This window comes from Acomys russatus, chromosome 5 (genome assembly GCF_903995435.1).
Source record: "Acomys russatus chromosome 5, mAcoRus1.1, whole genome shotgun sequence".
Classification (NCBI taxonomy): Eukaryota; Metazoa; Chordata; class Mammalia; order Rodentia; family Muridae; genus Acomys; species Acomys russatus.
Window position 1 is genome coordinate 1,530,441 of NC_067141.1, and position 20,885 is coordinate 1,551,325.

At 42.4% G+C, this 20,885-nt stretch overlaps 1 protein-coding gene across 1 annotated transcript in view; it reads left to right on the forward strand.

Moving 5' to 3' along the window:
- Window positions 1–6,766: 6,766 nt before the first annotated feature.
- Window positions 6,767–20,885, forward strand: part of LOC127189928 (transmembrane protein 180-like) — a 29,990-nt gene continuing 15,871 nt past the window's right edge. The window contains exons 1-4 of the mRNA XM_051146985.1: window positions 6,767–6,934; window positions 10,229–10,951; window positions 16,186–16,340; window positions 19,637–19,720. Of these exons, the coding sequence (XP_051002942.1) occupies window positions 6,785–6,934; window positions 10,229–10,951; window positions 16,186–16,340; window positions 19,637–19,720 (1,112 nt within the window). The 5' untranslated portion in view covers window positions 6,767–6,784. The remainder of the gene's footprint in view (window positions 6,935–10,228; window positions 10,952–16,185; window positions 16,341–19,636; window positions 19,721–20,885) is intronic.

Here is a 20,885-nt window from a genome sequence, read left to right on the forward strand (position 1 = left end):
GGCGCCCAAGTGCGAGCGCCCCGGGTGGCGCCCGGAGCCGGCTCCCTCACACCCGCTGCCCGGCCCAACGTGGCACTTTGGCAGAACCCTCCCAAGCCGGGGAGACGATTCAAACCGGAGCGGCGCCTTGACCAATCGCGAATGGGCCGCCGCTAGAGGGACAGCGACTTCAGCCAATAGTATCTCAAAGAAGGGCGCGGGTTCGAGGGCTACCAGCCAATAAAGGCTCAGAAAGGAACAAAGGAGGCGGGGAAAGGCGGAGAGGGTGCGGCCGACTGCCCCTCCCTTTTGGTGTGCGTCGCGCCTCCTCAGTGAGCGCACTCAGGTTCCGGAGTGTGGAGGTGGCTGCAGCGAGCCACCATCCCCACCTCCACTCCCCCACCCCCTCTGCTCTCTGGTGTTTTGCACCCAACTGAGGATTCATACCTCTGGGCACCGGGACACCATCTTCCCACCCGAGGGTTTCGGAAGCGGGCCAGTCTTCTCGGCTTTACCGTCAGTGATGTGCGGAGGGAGACTCTGGGTCGGTCGCGAGGTTAAGGCCGAGAGAATTGTAGAGCTAAAGCTGCTCGTGAATGTCGGATCCCTCGCTTCCTAGGGCATGAAACTCTTAAAACGGCAGTCGCCAGCCCCACTTGACCCTCGGAGGCCCGGACTAGCGGGTGGGAGACGCCTCCCCTGGAAAAAAGTTGACAGCGGTTTTGCATAGAGTTCTTTAAAGGTTCGTAGAGCCCAAGATAAAACACCCGAGAGCAGGCGTTGCGCTTGGTAGCCAGCAGGGTTGTGTCCGCTTGTTGACGCAGACGTAACTACTGTTTCTTGGCTTGATGAGCATTTAGCATATTTGGGTCCCTCACACACGGAAACTCTCAAGCGGAGAAAGGTCGGCGCAGCTCTTTAGGATATTAGAGCTGATAACGTCCATGGAGGAAAGGAGAAGAGTGGTAACAAGTGAGGAGAGGACAGGAGTAAATGCCCAGCTTTGGCAGTAGAGAGTCGCTAGATACCCCCTGCAGTTAGTAACTCCTTCGCACACATCCGGAGTGTCACCAGAACTAAAGTGGAAAGCAGTTATAAGTTTGTCTTGTCAAAAAAAAAGTACCAGATTGCTATGGTTTAAAATAGGAGAAACTGCTAGGAAGAAGTTACAGATCTTCAGAGTTACTTTTGTTTCTCTATATAAATGAGTTAGATCTTGCGTAATTTGGACTAAGGAAAACTACTCTGATTTCTCTTTCTTTCTCTTTTTTTTTCAGTGCTAAGGGGGCCTCGTGCGTGCCAGACAACCACTCTGCCCCTGAGCTGCATACATCTCCAGCCCTTCCTCATTCTTGTGGGTTATATCATACACCTTGCTCAAATCAGTGTCACGTTATGCACCTGCTCCTGGGAAAGTGGTTTTTTGAGCTGAGTGTGGGGACACATGTCTGTAATCCCAGCACTTGGGGAGGCAGAGGCCAGCCTGGCCTGCAAAGTGAGTCCAGGACAGCCAAGGCTACACAAAGAAACCCTGTCTTCAAAAACAAAAACAAACAAAAAATTGGTCTTGTGAAGGACAAGAAAGCCTCCCCATTGTGAGGTTTATGTTGCTTGCACAGGGTCTCACTATGCAGCCCCAGTATGGAGATTAGGCTGGCCTCTGCCTCCAGAGTGCTGGGACAAAAGGCACTCGCCACCACACCCTGTCTCTACAGTGAGGTGGTTCTGGAAAGGTTTTCCTCTTCCTTTCTTAAGGAAACCTCCTTAGTAGACTAGAAAGCACCAAGGACCTAGGGTTAGAAGTCTAGGAGTCTAGCCACAGTTTGTGCAAAGAAGCCTTTAGCACACCAGAGGCCTCTTTTCTCAACAGTGTTGAGAATCAAAGAAACGGTGCCCAGTAAAGCTGTGTTATTTCAAACACTTACTGTAAACAACAGCATCAAAATAATACACTTTTCTTCTCTCTTTGCCCCTTCCTTCCTTCCTTCCTTCCATCCTTCCTTTTTCTTTTCTTTCCTTCCGTGGTACTCACATGCAAAGGAAAGTGCTGAGCCCCAGTCCCAGTCAATGAGTATCTAAATAAGTAGTAATAGTAACAGATTGCAAAGTGCTAATATCGAATCCATGGTGATATAAGTGAGAAAAAAAAGTTTTTCTTATAGGGGAATGCCAACCAAAAATATAAAAGTAATAGCACAGTAAGATTATCTGATGATGGTGGAACCCTCAGCACCTGGGAGATGGAGACAAGAGGGGTGTAGGTTTGATGCCAACCAGCCTGTGCTAACATAGCAAGACCTAGTCTCAGAGAACAAAACAAACAGAAGCAGACCAAAGTAGAGCAGGCCAGATAGTTCAGCGGGTATAGGTGCTTGCTTCCTTGCTGGACAAGCTGAGTTTGATGCCAGGAACCCACATGGTGCAAGGCAAAAACTGACTCCTCCCACAAGTTGTCCTCTGACCTCCACATGCATACTGTGACCCTCACACCTCCCTAACACTCTAAGTATAATTTTAAACAAGTAATATTAACAACAAAGGAAAACACAAGTCCCTTCTGAGGACAAGTACACTAAAAGACAAGGTGTTGCTGGTCAACTTTTCACTGATATATTTTTTAAAACAGAAAAGCAGGCCCGCTGTAAAGCTGCCTCTTCCAGACATGGCAGTATAGCAGTCCAGTCATAAAGAGACAGCATAGGACCAACTATCATAGCCAGACAGGGCCCTGCAGGGAGAAAGAAAATTCTGCAGATGTGTGCAAGCTGGAGGCCTGGATTCACTCATCTGACCTCAGCACAAGGTGGTCGCTGTTTTCTCCAGGGTGAACCCATCTCAGTTCTGAGTTTTGGGGTGTATTAGACTGTTCTTTAACAATTTTCAAAGGAAATCAGGAACAAACCTTGTAGACTTTATTCATTTTCAGGTGGGCTTATGGATTCATTTTTTGTTGTTGTTGTTTTTTGTTTTTTGTTTTGTTTTTTTTTTTTTTGAGACAGGGTTTCTCTGTGTAGCCTTGGCTGTCCTGGACTTGCTTGGTAGACCAGGTTGGCCTCCATCAATCCGCCTGCCTCTGCCTCCTGAGTGCTGGGATTAAAGGCATGCGCCACCACACCTGGTTTGTGGATTTATTTTTAGGGATGCTATTTTCACAGGGCATTTTTGTGTGTGTTCTGCAAAAGCCGGAACAAAAAGCACATTGAGAAAAGCCTTGCAAGCTAAAAGCCCCACCTTACAAGGGTCACCACGAGGCAATCATAAATAGCATCCGCAGTGGTGAAATTTGGCCTAAAAGCCAGTTAGTGAATCACTGTGCGAATTGATGCTAAGCAGAGGGTTTTGGAATGTACTTAATAACTTACCAGTATATAGTATACTCATCAAACCTCACCATGACTGCACTCTGCTGCTTTTAATTTCTTTTCTATAAAACACTTTGTAGTAAAGACAGGTTGGCTTCTGGAATCCTTTGTTCTTGGCTGTAAAGATGAAACACTCTGCGTCTTACAGTAAAATCATTTAAAGGGGCTTAAAAATCATTTTTAGACAGTAATAGCAGCTTTTAAAAGATGAGAAGTGATTTTCAGTTTGATAATGAAATAAACCTTGACTAGGATGAAAGCAATCGAAAGGAAAATATTACTGTGTCTTTTTGTGAGGGAATTAAGGAAGACGTTATTTCCTCAGTAAATACAAGTAAAGAGTTCAGACAGAGTTTTTCCATAGTGCTATGAAAACTTTGTAATCACTTCAGATAGGCTGGGAATTTAACTCAAATTCTTCAAAAAAAATTTGAACTTGGGGAGCTTATGATACTTTGCAAAAATCAAAGTCTGTGAATGTCTCCCCCTGACTTAATGACAGAAGAGTTCAGAAAGGCACAACCTCTTATTCTAGAAAGCCTGAAATAAAAGAAAAGGATGCTCAGATTTTGGTGGGCTAAGTTTGTATCTTGGCTTTGAGCTCTCCCAATTTGCCTTGTTTTTGACTAAGTAACAAGGTGACCCCTAGCCTCAGTCTTCATTTGAACTTATATCAAAAGCAAATTCCTAGGGTGAAGCCCTCACCAGTACTTACAGCTCTTCTGATTTGAGAGTTACCTTTTAAAGCCAAAACTGTTGGCTTGGCCTTGTGATACTGTAGTGCTTGGGCTTTTTAAGCTTTGAGAACTGTATAAAAATAAAATGCAAAACACATTTGTATTTTATCATTAAAGCAGAATTTATGTTCACTTAAAAACTACTACTACAACTGGATGTGGTGGTGCACATGCCTTTAATCCCAGCACTTGGGAGGCAGAGGCAGATGGATATCTGTGAGTTCAAGGCCAGCCTGGCCTACAAAGCGAGTTCAGGACAGCCAAGATAACACAGAGAAACCCTGTCTCAACAAAACAAAACAAAATACTACTACAGGGAGCTGGAGAGATGACTCATTGGTTAACTCCAGCTCCAGGTTGATCTGATGCCTGTAGCCTCACAGACAGCTAAACTCACGTGCACATACCAGCCCCACACAACACCCATAATTTAAAAAAAAATACAAATACACACATGGATAAAACATTTTCACTGCTATTATTGCAGTACTGGGGAGTGAGCCCAGGGTCCTCCTTGTACTATAAAGAGACTCTCTCTACCAACGAGCTACATACATCCCCAGGCGAAGTGAAAATTATTTATTATTAACTGACTGATAGTGTTTCATACGGATTAAATAACTTCCTGTTTTTATCTGTGAGACAAGGTCTCAGTGTTTAACCCAGGCTGGCACCAAGCTCATGATCTTCCTGTCTCAGCCTCCAGAGTGCTAGGACTACAAGTGCGCACTAGCATGCGCAGTTGAACTCCATGATGCGTACAATTAAACTAATTCCTGGGTCTTACCAGAGGTTAAAGATTGGGAACCAATAACTGAGGACGTCCGGTTGACAGGGATTTTCATATAATCTAGGCTGGTCTTGAGTTTACTTCTTTGAACCTCCCCACCCGGCCCCACAGAGTGATGGGATTACAGGTCTGCATTGCCACACCTAATTTTTGTTTTGTTTTTTGTTTGTTTGTTTTTATTAATTTATTCTTGTTACATCTCAATGTTTATCCCATCCCTTGTATTGTTTTTTGTTTTTTTCATTTTTGGTTTTCTTTGTGGTTTCAGGGACCAATAACTTGATCGTCTGTGATGTGAGTTCCATTCTAACTTACCTTCCCTCGCCCTAAGAAACTGGGCACGGTAGTCTGAGTTGTCTGATTAATTTTGTTCCTGATTCTCTATGGTTAAAGCAGAAGCCCGAGAACTATTCAAGCAAATAATGCCCCCAGATTATGTGGAAACTTGTCTCTTCCCCAATTCAGTAAGTCTAGAGAAAGCTGGAGAAAGTGTCTAGTGAGCCAAGGACAATGAAGATCGGTGGGGTACAGTAGTACACCCTCCTAATTCTAGCATGCAGGAAGCTGAGGCAGGGAGATTCAGAGTTCAGAGCCAGCCTGAGCTACATTATCTTAAATATAGCACCAATAATCAAGTTTTTTTTCCCCTTCGAGGCAGGGTTTCTCTGTGTAGCCTTGGCTGTTCTAGACTCACTTTGTAGACCAGGCTGGCCTTGAACTCATAGAGATCTGCCTGCCTCTGCCTCCCACAGTGCTGGAATTACAGGTGTGTGTCACCATGTGTGGCGAATAATCAAGTTTTAAAAAGGTAGTCTGGGCTGGAGGGGTAGCTTGGTTGGCAATATGCTTTCCTAGCATACGTGAGACTCTGGACTTGGTCCCCACACAAACTGGGTGTGGTGGTGTCCACCTGTAACTCTAGCACAGGGAGGTGGAGGCAGGAGTTCAGGGCAAGCCTCTGCTACATCGCAAGTTTAAGGTCAGCCTTTGAAGATATGAGAACCCGTTTGGGGGAAAAACCCCAAATTTACACCTCCTTACTGCTTAGCTAACCTTTCCCAAATTTTCCAGTTGTAAAGACTAGAAGGTAAGGTGATAGGTTCTTTTTAAGAAGGACATCTACGTTAGAACAAGACTATATTATTTCTGTATTCCTCATAAATATGGCCTTTGGATCATAGTCTATCAAGGGAAGGTTAAAAGTAACTTTCCCTTTGAGTGTGTGCTGTGGAATGAGCAGCTTATCACAGATAAGGACCTTCTCTTCCTTCTCTCTGGCTTTAGCAAAAGGCTGTCACCTCACTGTTCGTTTTCTGTTCTTCCTTCTCAACTAGGGAGGCTGATGAATAAACATATCTCCTTGGTCACCAGAGAGCCATGTTCAAACTCTTGCAGAAATCTCACTTTATAGTTTATCTGAACATTTAGGTTGAGACTGGGTCCGCTGTTTAAAGTGCCTGCTGTACAGTCCTGAGGACCTGAGTTCAATCCTGAGCATCCACGTGAGAGAAGAGAAGCCTGTAACCCTAGCTCGGGGGAAGCACAGACAGATGGTTGCCTGGGTCTTTCCAGTCACCAGTCTTGCTGAATAGGTGAGATCCTGGTTCAGTGAGAGACCTTGTCTTTTAAAAAGATGAGAGGCAATAGAAGACACTCACTGCCGACATATGGTCTCTGTGTGCCAGCACATAAACACAAAGGAAAAGATAGAGTCATACTTTATGCAAATTGAGGCTCATGCAACATCCCAAAATGTTGAATAAGTATAAATAAGTAGACAAAGAAATCTGTGTTTTGGGGCTCTAACTAAAATTACTACTGTTAATGGAATTTTATTACGCATCAACTACTATATGCAAATAATGAATTCTAACTTTATTTCCCACACAGGGAGAAAAACTTCCTCTGTATGAAAAATGACACCTTTAAATATCAAATCCACAGCCTGGGCATACTCTCTGATTACACTTGGAACTGAAATGTTAAGTTCTTTCTTCAGTTTCTACTATGTGAAACTTTTCTTGGAACTATACAAGATTTCAGAGCTGGCCTTCTATCAATCTCAGGTGAGATATAATTTTTGCTCCCTTAGGTGCAGGACACAGCTTTCCTACTTACAGTGGCATGTTTCTGTCATTTATCAAAGACTGCATTCTTTACATACTTGCAAGAGTTATCAAGAAAAATGTGTGTGCTCTGGTGATACAAACCTGTAGTCTCAGTACTTAAGCTGAGGCAAGAAGATTGCTAAGAATTCAAGGCAGGCTACACAGAGGGAACCTATCTCAAAAAGAGAGGGAGGGAGGGAGGGCAGAAAGAAGAAGAAAGGTACAGGGAATGGGTTGGGAGAGAAGAGAGGGAAGAAAGAAAAGGAGATAGTTATGGTTACTACTGTTGTGATAAAACACCCCAGCCAAAAACAAGTTAGGGAGGAAATGGTTTGGCTCACACCTCCACATCACAGTCCATCACTGAAGGAAGTCAGGGCAGGAATCTGGAGCAGGAGCCAGTGCAGAGGCCATAGAGGGTTGGCCCTCACTGGCTTGCTCCCATGGCTTGTTCAACCTGCGTTCTTACAGGACCATTTGCTCAGGGATGTCCCCATGTGCTAGGCCCTCCCACACCAACCAGTAATTAAGAAAATGCCCTACAGTCTTGCCTGCAGCCTGATCTTTTTGGGGGGTGGGTGGGTAGGTAGTGTTTTTTTTTCTTTTTTTGGTATTTTGAGATTGGGTTTCTCTGTGTTGCCTTGGTTGTCCTAGACTCCTTTTGTAGACCAGGCTGCCTTGAACTCACAGAGACCCGCCTGGGCATGCATCACTGAGCCCAGCCTGCAGCCTGATCTTTTTAAAAAATTCCTTTTTTATTATTATATTTCTTTTTTAACGTATAAATTTATATTATTACACATAAATAAAATAAACTACATACAGCAGGAATAACTGAAACAATCAAGAATAATATAACTGTTACATTCATAGTGATTTGCCTATTCCTATTTGGCAAACTTGAAGTAAACATCTTTCCTATCTTGCTGAGTCTAAAATTCTGAATGAAAACTCATATCTATCATATCTCATCTCTATTAACTTCAGACATCTATCTAGACCTAAAAACATGTTAACCCCTAACCAACTAAGCTTAATTGTAAGACTAAACTATCTGGTCTTCAACCTCATCAGAGACTTGAGAAGGAATAAAACTTAATTACCTGAGTGAATCAAAAGTGCACATTAGTAGCTTCCAAAATGAAAAAATGACAGAGTTTACTGCCTGAAAAGTCACCCAAAACTCTCTATAACGTTGGAACATCATCTTCAGCCTTCTGGCCCAATATAACTGGCAGACATATTTGAGAGGCAGGAACTATTAAGGACTTGCTTACCCTGCCTTGGCAGAGTTTGGCCGTTGACTCTGTCTGTATCCAAGCTTGCCCATTTTTAGGTAGAATTCTGCCTGTGCCCAGTGGCTGGTTTGCCAATTTGAAGCCATCTCCATAAGGAGGTTCTTTGATGCTCATCATCTTCTTTGAGGTATTCTGGGTGTTGCCAGGAGTTACACAGTCTTGTTGTCAAAGAATCTTTAGAATAATAAAAACATCTTTAAATACCATATTCTATAGGTCTCTGGGGCTTTTGAAGACCTAACCTATTTTACCTTAGAATCATATCTATCTGTTAGACCTAGGATGTATATTCTTGTGATAAAAATAGACTAGTAATTGACATTACCATGATTCACTCAACTAACAATTAGCTTGTATTACTTAATTATCCTAAACAGCCTGCATTACCACTTTCAAGGTATTGGAAGTAAACCTTGTATTATAATTGAGTTGGATGGGTATAATACCTCCTATTAGAGTAGAATATATATAATGTGTATGAAGAATAATCTTAAATTTGAGTTCTATACCAATGTATCAAAATTAACCATATTTTGCTTCAATATACAAAATTCTATACCAATGAATTAAAAATAACCTTATTTGTGAGTAACAATTACAGTCTTAAGTTGAGGAGTAGATTCAATAATCTACTTTTTGTTCTATCATCCCTATATATTTCTATATCCCCCATTCTTTTTTTTTTTCAGTTCCTATTTTCTTACCTACAAAAGAAAGAGAAAAGAGAGACATCCCTCAGTCCAGTCTAGTTTTCTCTCTGTATAAGACCAATAATAACTTATAACCAACTCCCGATGAAAATAAGTATCTGTAGCCAAAGGAGCAAACAGAAACCCCTCTTAGGGGAAATGGGGCATTGTTCTCTTAAGGTTTCTTTAGGCAGACTTAGGGCAAATAATACCTTTGAAGGGGCCCACATAAAATTGGGGAAAATGGTTAAACAAGCCAAGGATAGCATTTGTGGTCCAGTTTCTAAATGTTGAGAAATTCCAGGCTTAATAGGAGTCCTGTGTGAGACAGTCTGAAATGCTAGACCAATTGGGATCAGAAGCTTTCTACAAAGCCGCCCTGTTCTGATAGGTAACAGCAACTGAGGTGCCCGGGGCGGGAACATGAAGGACACAGGACGTCAGCGTCCAGCATGCCTACAGCCTGATCTTATGAAGACATTTTCTCAGTTGAGGTTCCCTCCTCTCAGATGACTCCAGCTTATATCAAGTTGACATAAAATATCACAGCCTATATGCTATACCTTGAAAGGCTTGATGATGCTGACAAATTATACTGTAACTTATCACACATGAGCTGGGTGGATAGCTAGAGTGGTTTTACATTTTCCCTTGGCTTTCTGATGTTGCTTATTACAGAACTACATATTTACCATGTTGATTTTGAGTTGCTTTATTATTATTCTTAATCTTTCTCTTCCTTTTCTTTTTCTTTCTTCCTTTTTTATTTTATTTTATTTTTATTTTTATTTTTTTGAGACAGGGTTTCAATGTGCAGCACTGGCTGTTCTGGATCTTGCTCTGTACCCCAGGCTGGCCTTGAACTCACAGAGATCTACCTGCCTCTACTTCCTGAGTTCTGAGATTAAAAGGGTATACCACAATGCCTGACACTATTATAGGCGCTAATTAATAGTCCTGGAAACAGATTTTTCAGCTTTAGATACGTCTCATAAGTAAAAACAGGTAAAAACAAAATCAGGGATTTCTTCTTCCCTGTTTCCTGCCTTCCCTCTTTTTTTTTTTTTCTTCCTCCCGTCTGCTCTCTGGTTTACTATGTAGCTCAGGCATGTCTCAGTGATCTTCCTCCGGCCTCCCACGTGCTGAGAGTATAGGCATGTGCCGCCACACTCAGCCTCAGGAGTCAGTGTCATCTTGAATGTAGTAGTCTACACTAGTAACAACTATATGAAACAATCCTATGTGTATTTTTTTTTTCTCCCTAGGTAATTTTAATGATCTGCAACATTCTGAATGACCTGAGTGGGTATTTTCGCATGAACTCTCAGTATGACTGCTGTCTAAATTACCACTGTTCCCTTTTTGGAGCGCTTTTGCATACAGTGGCCTTCCTTCTCCCGTGGTTCCCTTGGAAACACTATCAAGAAAGTGACTGGCTTAGTGGACTCCAACTGGTCGTCTCTCTGTGCGCCTTTGACAGCACCCTCGCCTGGGTGCAGCAAGCCCAGTGTCGCTTGTTTGCAGAGATGTCCCCCAGGCATGAGAGCAGGCTGCAGCTGTCCAGAATGAACCAGGTAGCATCCCTGGTGGGCTCCACCAGCGTCCTTTTCTGTGGCCTCATCTCTCGAAACATGGAAATCCTGTCCAATTTTCAGGCCATCGCTGTCGTCATTGCTGCCCTGGCGGCTGCCAGCCTCTATGGCGGCATGTTCCATATGAGACGTTTGGAATTTAAGAGAAACCCAGAGGAAAACCTCCTCTCTGAGAGTGAACAGGAGCTGGTGTGGACCTCCGCCATCTTGCTGATGAGGCAAATCTTGTCACAGAGGAACTTCTTCCTTTTTCTTGTCATGAGTTTTTTCCAAGTCTTCCATTTGACCTTCTTGAGTAACTTCATGATGATCTTTGCAGATAACCTCATTCCGATCGAGGCTGTCTCTTCTTCCATAAGGAGCATCATGTATGGGGCTGGCTTCATCTGCCCTCAGGTATGTGAAGATTCTTCCAGTGCTTTCCTAGGGGGACTGAAGATTAACTCGTAGCTGTCTGTGGAGATAAAAAGAAATTGTGACTAAATGAGTAGTGTTACAAATTGACACATGTTTACCAGGAAACCGTAATAGTCAGAGCCCAGTCTCTGTGTAGGATTCCATAGAAATAATGGGAAAGCAAATGAAAAGCAAGCAAGGCCTCAGTGAGGGCGAAGCAGCATATTTAAATACAGATTTTAAAGCTATACTTATTGCCAGGTGTGGTGGTGCAGGCCTTTAATCCCAGCACTTGGGAGGCAGGGGCAGGTGGATCACTGTGAGTTCGAGGCCAGCCTGGTCTGCAAAGCTGGAGTCCAGGACAGCCAAGATAACACAGAGAAACCCTGTCTCAAAAAACAAACAAACAAACAAAAAACCAAAACAAAACAAAAATAAAGTTATGCTTATTTGTTTATTGTGTGTATGTTTGTTTTGAGACAGTGTCTCACTGTATGGTGCTGGCTGGCCTGGAACTTGCTAAGTAGGCCAAGCTGGCTTTGAATGTACGGAGCCTGATGCCTACACTATTGTGTGCATGTGTATATGTGTGTGTGAGCCAGGGTGGCCTGTCGAGGTCAGAAGACGGATCTGAGGCATCATTTCTCTCTTTCTATTTTTTTTTTTTTTTTGGTTTTTCGAGACAGGGTTTCTCTGTGTAGCCTTGGCTGTCCTGGACTCACTTTGTAGACCAGGCTGGCCTCGAACTCACAGCGATCCGCCTGCCTCTGCCTCCCGAGTACTCTCTCTTTCTATTATGTAGATTCCAGAGAATAAACTCAGGTGTTAATCTTGGTGTCAAGCCATCTCCACAGTCCAGTGTTTTAACACTTGGCTTTGAATCTAAGCATCTGCCAACTGTGGAAGAAGTAAATGGCTTTCTTTGAGTATATATTTTTGCGTTATTCGAGCATTTAAAGTTTTATCTTAATGGAAGAAATCTTAAAGGGACAGAAAAAAAAGGCAAGGAAAATCAAAACACATGGAGGGGAAAGGTAAGAGTCAAGGACTCTTATAAACAAGATAGTGGATCACATTCATAGAGCTTAGGCCTGGAGTTCCTTATGACTCATGTAGCTTGAGATTCCTTTAACCTTTGACCTATTTTTTTTTTATAACCAACTTATAATCTCACTTAGTAAACACACTAAAACAGTTTTGTTCTTAATTGTTTTCTTTTGAGACATTGTCTCTCTGTAGCCCAGGCTGGCCTAAAACTCAAAGTAGTCCTACCTCAGCCTTGGCAAAGTGCTGGGATTGCAGATGTGAGATGACACACCCAGCATGCTTAACCTTTTAACCACTTCACCAAAACCATGTGTAGAAAGCTATGGTTGAGATTCATATGTGTAGCTGGGCTTGAGCTTGCTTGTTGTTAGAAAAATTTCTAGTTAGATTATTTGCCCAGTTTTTAAATAGGTTACTTTGTCATCTTTGTTCATTATGTATATGCTGGGGGAGGGGTTGACACAGGGTTTCTCTGTGTAGCCCTGGCTGTCCTGGACTCACTTTGCAGACCAGGCTGGCTTTGAACTCACAGAGATCCACTTGCCTCTACAACCACGCAAGGCTTCATTATATACTATTAAAGCCATACATTATGTCTATCTTCTAATTTTTGTGTGTATATGCATTTTTGTATGTATGCACAAGTGCATGTGTGTGTTTAGTGTATGTGCACATGTGTGCAAGAGCCTGTGGAGGAGCCATACAGTTTTTTTGTTTTGTTGTTGTTTTTTGAGATAGATTTCTCACTGGCCTAGAACTTACCAAGTAGGCTGGCTGGTCAGCAACCCCCAGGGTTCCGTTTGTTATTGTGTCTCCAGTCCTATATTTTTGTTTGTTTGTTTGTTTTTGAGCTAGAATCTTGGTGTGTTGTCCATGCTGACTTCAAGTTCAAGTGCATCTTACTTCTGCCTCCCAAGTGCTGGATTAACACATGTGCCCCACACCCAACTCTTATATTTTTGTTACTGAGTTATATTGGTACTTCATACATTCTTAGATATAATCTGTTATCAGGCAGATTGCTTATATTTTCCCTATTCTGTAGGATCTTTTCCCCCCAGTTTCTTGATGGATTATTTTGATTATTCTGGTTTGTTGAATATCTACATGAATTGTAGGGTTAAATATGTCCATTCTGTAAAGACATTAGCTGGAATGAAATGCAGCCCCCCTGCCTCTGTCCCTGCAGAACCTGGGGGTACAGGTCTGCACACATAGGCCTAGATAGGTCTTTAACACTTTAACGTTCTAATTTATAATACGTTTACATCTTTATCCCCTTACTTGTGTTCCCTCCAAACCCTCTTAGGTGAAATAACTTGACTTTGAACACACAGGCAACTAAAAGTGGCACAGCTCCGCTGCAGATGTAAGACATCTGATCTTCAAGCTTACACTTTGCACTCTGTCACACATTTCATGCATATTTCTGTGTGAGAGACTGACATGAAACAGCTTCATTTCAGTAAGTGGGCATGAGTGACTTTATAATATAGCTGCTCTAAGGAGCCCCTGGGCCTTGCTGGGTGCGTTGTGTACTTCCCCTCTAAGAAATGCTCTGGGTCTTGTTAATCACTGAGCTACTGTTCTCAGCCTCTAGAAAATGAGCTCTTGTTCCTTGAGAGTAGAGGAGTAAGCCAAAGAGTGGGCCGGAGGGGACCTCTCTGCTCACTAAAGGACATTCATATTCCACTTAGGTTGTTCAGAATTCTCTTCTATTGTAATGTACCTATGTTTGGTTAGAGGACACTTCCCTGAGCTAAACAATGTGCTTTTCATGTTGAAAACAAAGAGTGTCTTCTGATCTTTGTGAATGCACATGTAACAGACTTTTTATTTTTAATTTTTTTAGGAGTTAAAATAGTAGCAATCTTTATTGAGGGTATTGACTAAGAAAGTACAAAAAGTGTTCTCTGTCTTAATCTTTTTTTTTCTTTGTGAATGTCATTATTTTTTTTAATTTTTATTTTATTAATTTATTCAGATTACAGCTCAATTGTTATCCCATCACTTGTATACTCCCATTCCTCCCTCCCTCCCGCTTTCACCCAATCCCTTCCCCTAGGTGGACCTCCTCCCCCACTATATGGTCATAGGCTATCAAGTCTCATCTTGGTAGCCTGCTTATTCTTTCTTTCAGTGCCACCGGACCTCCCCACCAAGGGGAGGTGGTCAAATATGGAACACCAGAATTCATGTCAAAGTCAGTCCCCACTCTCCAAATAACCGTGGAGAGTGTCCTGTCCATTGGGTAGATCAAAGTAGGGGTTCAATGTTTACTACTTGTATTGTCCTTGGTTAGTACAGACCCCTCTGGGCCCCAATCCACTCATCACAATGTTCTTCTTGTAGGTTTCTAGGACCCCCTGGGTCCTTCTATTTCCCCATCTCCTATATTTGTCTTACCTAGAGTCTCAGTAGGATGTCCTCACATCTACCCCAATCTCCTGGTAAGTGAAGACTTTCGTGGGACATGCCTTTTGGGCCAGTGCCCAATTATAAGTGATTATATACCATGTGAGTCTTTCTGCTTCTGGGTTAACTCACTCAGCATGATTATTTCCAGCCCCATCCATTTGTCCACAAATTTCAGGTTTTCCTTGTTTTTAATAGCTGAGTAGTATTCCACAGTGTAAATGTACCACAGTTTCTTTATCCAGTCTTCAACTGAGGGACATTTAGGCTGTTTCCAGGTTCTGGCTGTTATGAATAAGGCTGCTATGAACATGGTTGAGCAAATGTCCTTGTTGTGTGGTGGAGCATTTTCTGGGTATATTCCAAGGAGTGGAATAGCTGGGTCTTGAGGAAGCCCTATTCCCATTTTTCTGAGAAAGCGCCAGATAGATTTCCAAAGTGGTTGTACAAGTTTGCGTTCCCACCAGCATAGAAGGAGTGTTCCTCTTTTTCCACATCCTCACCAGCATGTGGTGCCACTTGAATTTTTGATCTTAGCCATTCTGGTGGGTGTAAGATGGAATCTCAGAGTCATTTTGATTTGCATTTCTCTGATGACTCAAGACGTTGAGCATTTCTTTAAGTGTTTCTCAGCCATTTGATATACCTCTGTTGAGAATTCTCTGTTTAGTTCTGAGAACCATTTCTCAGTTGGGTTATTTGGTTTGGTGGTATTTAATTTCTTGAGTTCTTTATATATTTTGGATATTAGACCTTTGTCAGATGTAGGGTTGGTGAAGATCTTTCCCCAGTCTGTAGGCTGTCGCTTTGTAACACACTTTTTAATCTAGAACAGTGAACATCTTCAGAATTGGCAGAAAAAAATGCAGAAAACAAAACAAAACAAAAAGTAAGTTCTTGGTGTGAATCTGTCGGAATTATTAAAATATATAACACCTAACCAGAAGAAATGAGATGTGTCTTAGCTCTTGTGTACTGGACTTCTGATTTTAGGGTAAGAAGAATTTCAGATTGCCTCACAGTGTTGGTGGTACAATGCTTAGTAGCTGCCTTCGGTCAGTGCTAGATTTAACTTCCAATTGTAAAGTGTGTATTGAGCCTTCCACTTCCTGGTAGTTGGAATAGTACCAGTTTCTTCAGTATTCGCACAGCATTAACATCTGTAGTTGTTTCTTTTTCTTCTCCTCCCTTTTTAGCAGTGCTGAGGTGGAAGCCAGACCCTTGTGTATGCTTCTGATCACTGAGCTACATCCCTAGCCCTTCGACTTTGTTTGTTTGTTTTTGTTTTGTTTTTGAGACAGGGTTTTTCTGTGTAGTTTTGGCTGTCCTGGACTCGCTTTGTAGGTCAGGCTGGCCTTGAACTCACAACGATCCACCTCCCTCTGCCTTCCGAGTGCTGGCATTAAAGGCGTGCGCTACCATGCCCGGCTCAACTTTTGATGTATACCAATTAACAGCTGGGTGCAGTGGCTCACCTATAACCTCAGCATTTAGGAGGCTGAGGAAGAAGGATTACTGAGAGTTCAAGGCTAAGCCTGGGCTACATGGTAAATTGCAGGCCAGATAAGGCCACATAGTGAGACCCCCATCTCAAAATCAAACCAAACCCACACATTTCTCCTTGGTCAAGACAGTCTTAAGATGTGATGCAACAGATGTAATCCAGATGCAATTTGGTTTTGTAAGGAGAAGCTGATTTTGTCATCACAGGTAAGCAGGACTAACAGGTGGGATGGGTTCTTTCTTAACAGTGTCACTCTCTTTCCTTGCAGTGCCTGGTACTTCTAGGGCAGTCCTGGCTGAAGAAATATGGTTACTATAAGGTTATCTTAATTTCTTTCTACCTAGAAGGAGCAGCTGCCATTGTCATGTTATTTCTGGGACAGGAATATTATTCCTGTTTGGCTATTTATCTCACTGTTATCATGTAAGTAAATGCCAGGTCCCTTTCAGCATTATACTGTACCTTTTCAGTACCCTTCTAAACACCAAAATATCTTTAATCTGAGTAGCTGGAGTTTACAAGCATGAGGGACCATGCCAGTCTTAACAAAGCCGATCTTAATGAAATTTAATTATCATTTGTAGGCCAGGGCATTGTATCTTTCAGTGAAATTGTTTGAATGTTTACAGCTTGCATATTAGAAGCATTCCATATCCTAGATTTGTGTCAAAGATAGGCTCTGTTTAATAGCAAGGTGTGGTGGCTCATCTCTATAATCTGGCACCCAGAGGCTGAGGGAGGAGGATTGTCCCAAGTTTTAGTTGAGCCTGGACTACAGAGTAAGATGCTGTCTCAAAACAAACTAGCCAAAACAAACAAACACAACAGAAACCATAACAACCTCAAAAAGGGGCTGTGAGATAGCTCAGTTGGTAAACTGCTTTCCACACAAGTGTTAGGGTTCCTGGCACCACCTAAGAAGCCAAGACATAAGAGCATGTGTCTCTAACCAGGTGCTTGGGAGGAGGCCATGGGCCATGGGGTAGAGACAGCAAAAATATCCCTGGAGCTCACTAGCCAACCTGTGAGCCCTAGGTTCAACCAGAGAGACTTTGTCTCAACAAACAAGATGGAGGGCTGGAGAGGTAGCTCAACAGGGAAAGAGCTTACTGCTCTTGCAGAGGACCCAGGTTCAGTTCCTGTCACCTACGTGGTGTCTTACAACCATCTTTAACTCCAGTCTCAGGGTGTTTGATGTCCTCTTCTGACTTCTGTGGGCCCCTATGCACACATGGTACATACATGCATGCATCACTAGCTAACTAAATAAATAAATACATAATTTTTTAAAAGATTAAGAATGTTTGAGGAAGCCGGGCGTGGTGGCGCACGCCTTTAATCTCAGCACTCGGGAGGCAGAGGCAGGCAGATCGCTGTGAGTTCGAGGCCAGCCTGGTCTACAAAGTGAGTCCAGGATGGCCAAGGCTACACAGAGAAACCCTGTCTCGAAAAAAAAAAAAAAAAAAAAGAATGTTTGAGGAAGACACATTTAGTACCCATGTGCAAACAACATGCTTATTCACACACACCTACACAAATACGTATATCACACACATATAATAAATAAATGTAAAAAAAGAAAAAGTAGAACAAAACAACAACAAAAACCCAGGTGTATGCACATTTGTAATTCCAGTACTTGGGAGGTAGAGGCAGGGGTATTAGAAGTTCAAGGTCATCCTTAGCTACTTAGCAAGTTCAAGGCCAGCCTGGACTGTGTGAAACCATCTCAGAAACAAGCAAGCCAACAAGTGCTTCGTGTATTTCTGGAGTTGAGCGTGACATCCTGGTGCCCCTGCACGTGTACTTACCATGCCTATCCTTTTGAAAAAGCTATTCCCACCCTCCTGTTCGCACTATTCTACATTCAGACTTATTTAAAAAACAAAACAAAACTATGTGAGAGAGAACAAGGATGTATGGTACTTGTCTTTCTAAGTCTCGTTTATGTCCCTGAACCTAGTGCTCTACAGGTCCATCCACTTTGCTACTTATGTCAGGATTTCATCCTTCTTTATAACTGAATAATATTCCATTACATAAACATACCATACTTTCCTTATCTGTCCATCCGTTAGCAGGCACCTCGGCTAATTCCATATCATATCAACTCTGAGTAGAATCGCAGTAAACTAGGCCCTGTGAGCATCTCTTTGGCATCTGTTTCCTTTAGTGGGGTACCCAGCAGCCAAGAAGCTGGATCTGCTGGTGCTCTAGTTTCAGGCTCTAAAGTTGCTGTTGCACAGCCGTCCCCACAGCCGCTTCTCTAATGCACAGGCCCGTCTGCAGTGTGGGGGAGCCTTCTCTACATCACCCACATTTGACTTTTGGCCTTTGTGCTTTTGATAATAGCCATTCCTTTTTGGTTTTTTGTTTTGTTTTTGAGACAGGGCTTCTCTGTAGCCTTGGCTGTCATGAAACTCCCTTTGTAAACTAGGCTGGCCTTGAACTCACAGAGATCTGTCTGCCTCTACCATGTCATTCTTTTTATTTTTTAGGATAGAATCTCACTGTGTAGACCTGGCTGGCCTGGAACTTTTTATGTAGACCTGGCTGGCCTTGAACTCAGAGAAATCTGTCTGCCTCTGCCATCTGAGTGCTGGGATTAAATGTGTGCAACACTATGCCCAGCTGAAAATAAACATTGTAGCCGGAGTAAAGTAATAGCTGACATTTCCTGGTGACTACTTTAACATATATTTATGCCATTTGGTTATCTTTTTAAAAATTATTTTATGTGTGTGGGGAGGTTGCCTGCATGTATATCTGTGCAGCATATGTATACTTGTACCAGTGGAGATAAGATCCTCTGAAACCATAGTTACAGGTGGTTGTGAGCCACTGTGTGGGTGCTGGAATTGAACTTATGTCCTCTAAAATAACATTCAGTACTCTTAACTATTGAGCCCTGTCTCCAGTGTGACCATTTGTATTTCTTTTGGGAAAAGTTTGTTCAGACTATTTAATGAGATTGGCTTTAGTTTTAGGGTTTAAAAAAATTCCTTATATATTCTGTGTATTCATCCAGATTAATAGTTGACATATATTTTCTCCCATCCTGTGAGCTCGCTCCTTATTCTTGATGTATTTCCTTTTGCTTTGAATACATTTTTAGTTTCATGTAATTCTACTTGTCTATTTCTGCTTGTTGTTTTCTGTGTTTTGAATATATCATAAACATTAAATCAGCTCATATGCTGAGCAACTCAAATGACCTCTTATTGTTGTTAGATTTGCCCAATCTGAAAGTATTTGGCCTATGTCTTCTTCTGTTTTACTCTTTGTTTGTTTGAGACAGGGTTTCATGTAGCCCAGGATGGCCTTGAACTGTGTAACTAGTGTGACTGGAATTGTTGATTCTCTAGCTTCTACACCCCAGGGGCTGGAGGTGCGTGCATGTACACTGTGCCAAGACTTGCTTATTGTTTAAAGTTTAAAGTTATTTTATGTATATTAATGTTTCACTTGTATGTGTATGCCTGGTGCCCTCACAGAGGACAGAAGAGAGTGTAATCCTGGGACTGGAATTACAGACAGTTATAAGCCATCATGTGGGTGCTGGGAACTGAACCTGTCTTTTGTTTTGTTTTGTTTTGTTTTTAAGAGCAGCCAGTTGTATTAACTTCTTAGCCATCACTCCACCCCCATGTTTTGTTTTGATCTGTGCTTTGTAGTTGTAGAATGTTCATATGTGTACAGTATTTTGATTTTTTTTCTAGGGTGATTGTACATGCCTCTTTTTGTTTATTTAACTTGCCACTGGCTGACATGGTTGATGCAGATTTGCTGAAGTTTAACAGGCAGTAAGTATATGTATTCAGGTATTAACTACAAAATGTCACACTGATAGGAATTACCAGAGTCCCTACAGCTCAGCTACCACATACCAAAGTGATGATTCTAAGGATTGTCACTGGGACCAAGAGAACAGAATATCATAGGATGGTCACATTCACTCACCCTGGGCAGCTTTTTCTTCTCTTGGTTTGCAGTGCTGTGAAGTGCACCTCAGGGCTTTGCACATACTAGGCAAGTGTTCTGCCCCTGAGCTGCATCACTTGCCCCAGGCAATATTTCCCTGTTTCTGAAAGGACATCATCATTTTTATTGCTTGGGCTCACACAACCAATGCTACATCAGGGTTAATAAAGTGAAATCTCAATTTGTACAACCAATGCTACATCAGGGTTAATGCTTAGGAACTAAAGTGAAATATCAATTTGTTTTATGTTGTACAAATTTCAGTACACCAACATTTATGAAAGTTCAACACACATAAATACCATATGGCTGTTTACTGTCAGATAAGCATAGTGACAACTTCCTGGAGTCTCAGCCACTCAGTGGACTGAGGCAGGAGGATCGCTTGAGTTCTAGGCCAATTGTACAGCAAGACCTTGTCTCAGTAAATAGCTGTGTGTTGTGTGACTCACACCTGTAACCCTAGCCCTGCAGAAACTGAGTTCAGGGTTAGCCTGTGCTAAATAGTGAGTTGAAGTTCAGTCAGGCCTACACTGTCTCAAACAAATCATCATCAACAACAAAAAGAATAACAACAAAAGGGTTAAATTCTATTCTTTCTTAAGACTAAGGAATTCATATTTTATATTTGCTAAGCTATTTCTATAGTTGTTTACTTAGGTTGAAGGGAACTTCACACATGAAGAAGCCCTTCTTACTTGAGTATAGAAACACAACAGATGTGTTGGGATGGTTGAGCACACCTTTCATCCCAGCGTAGGAGGCAGAGGTAAATTGGTCTCTGTGAGTTCAAGGCCAGCCTGGTCTACATAGTAAATTGTAGCAAACAGGGCAGAGCTACACAGTGAGATACACTATCAAGAAGAAGAAGAAGAAGAAGAAGAAGAAGGAGGAGGAGGAGGAGGAGGAGGAGGAGGAGGAAGAAGAGGAGGAGGAGGAGGAGGAAGAGGAGGAGGAGAAGGAGAGGAAGAAGAAATAGATGTGATT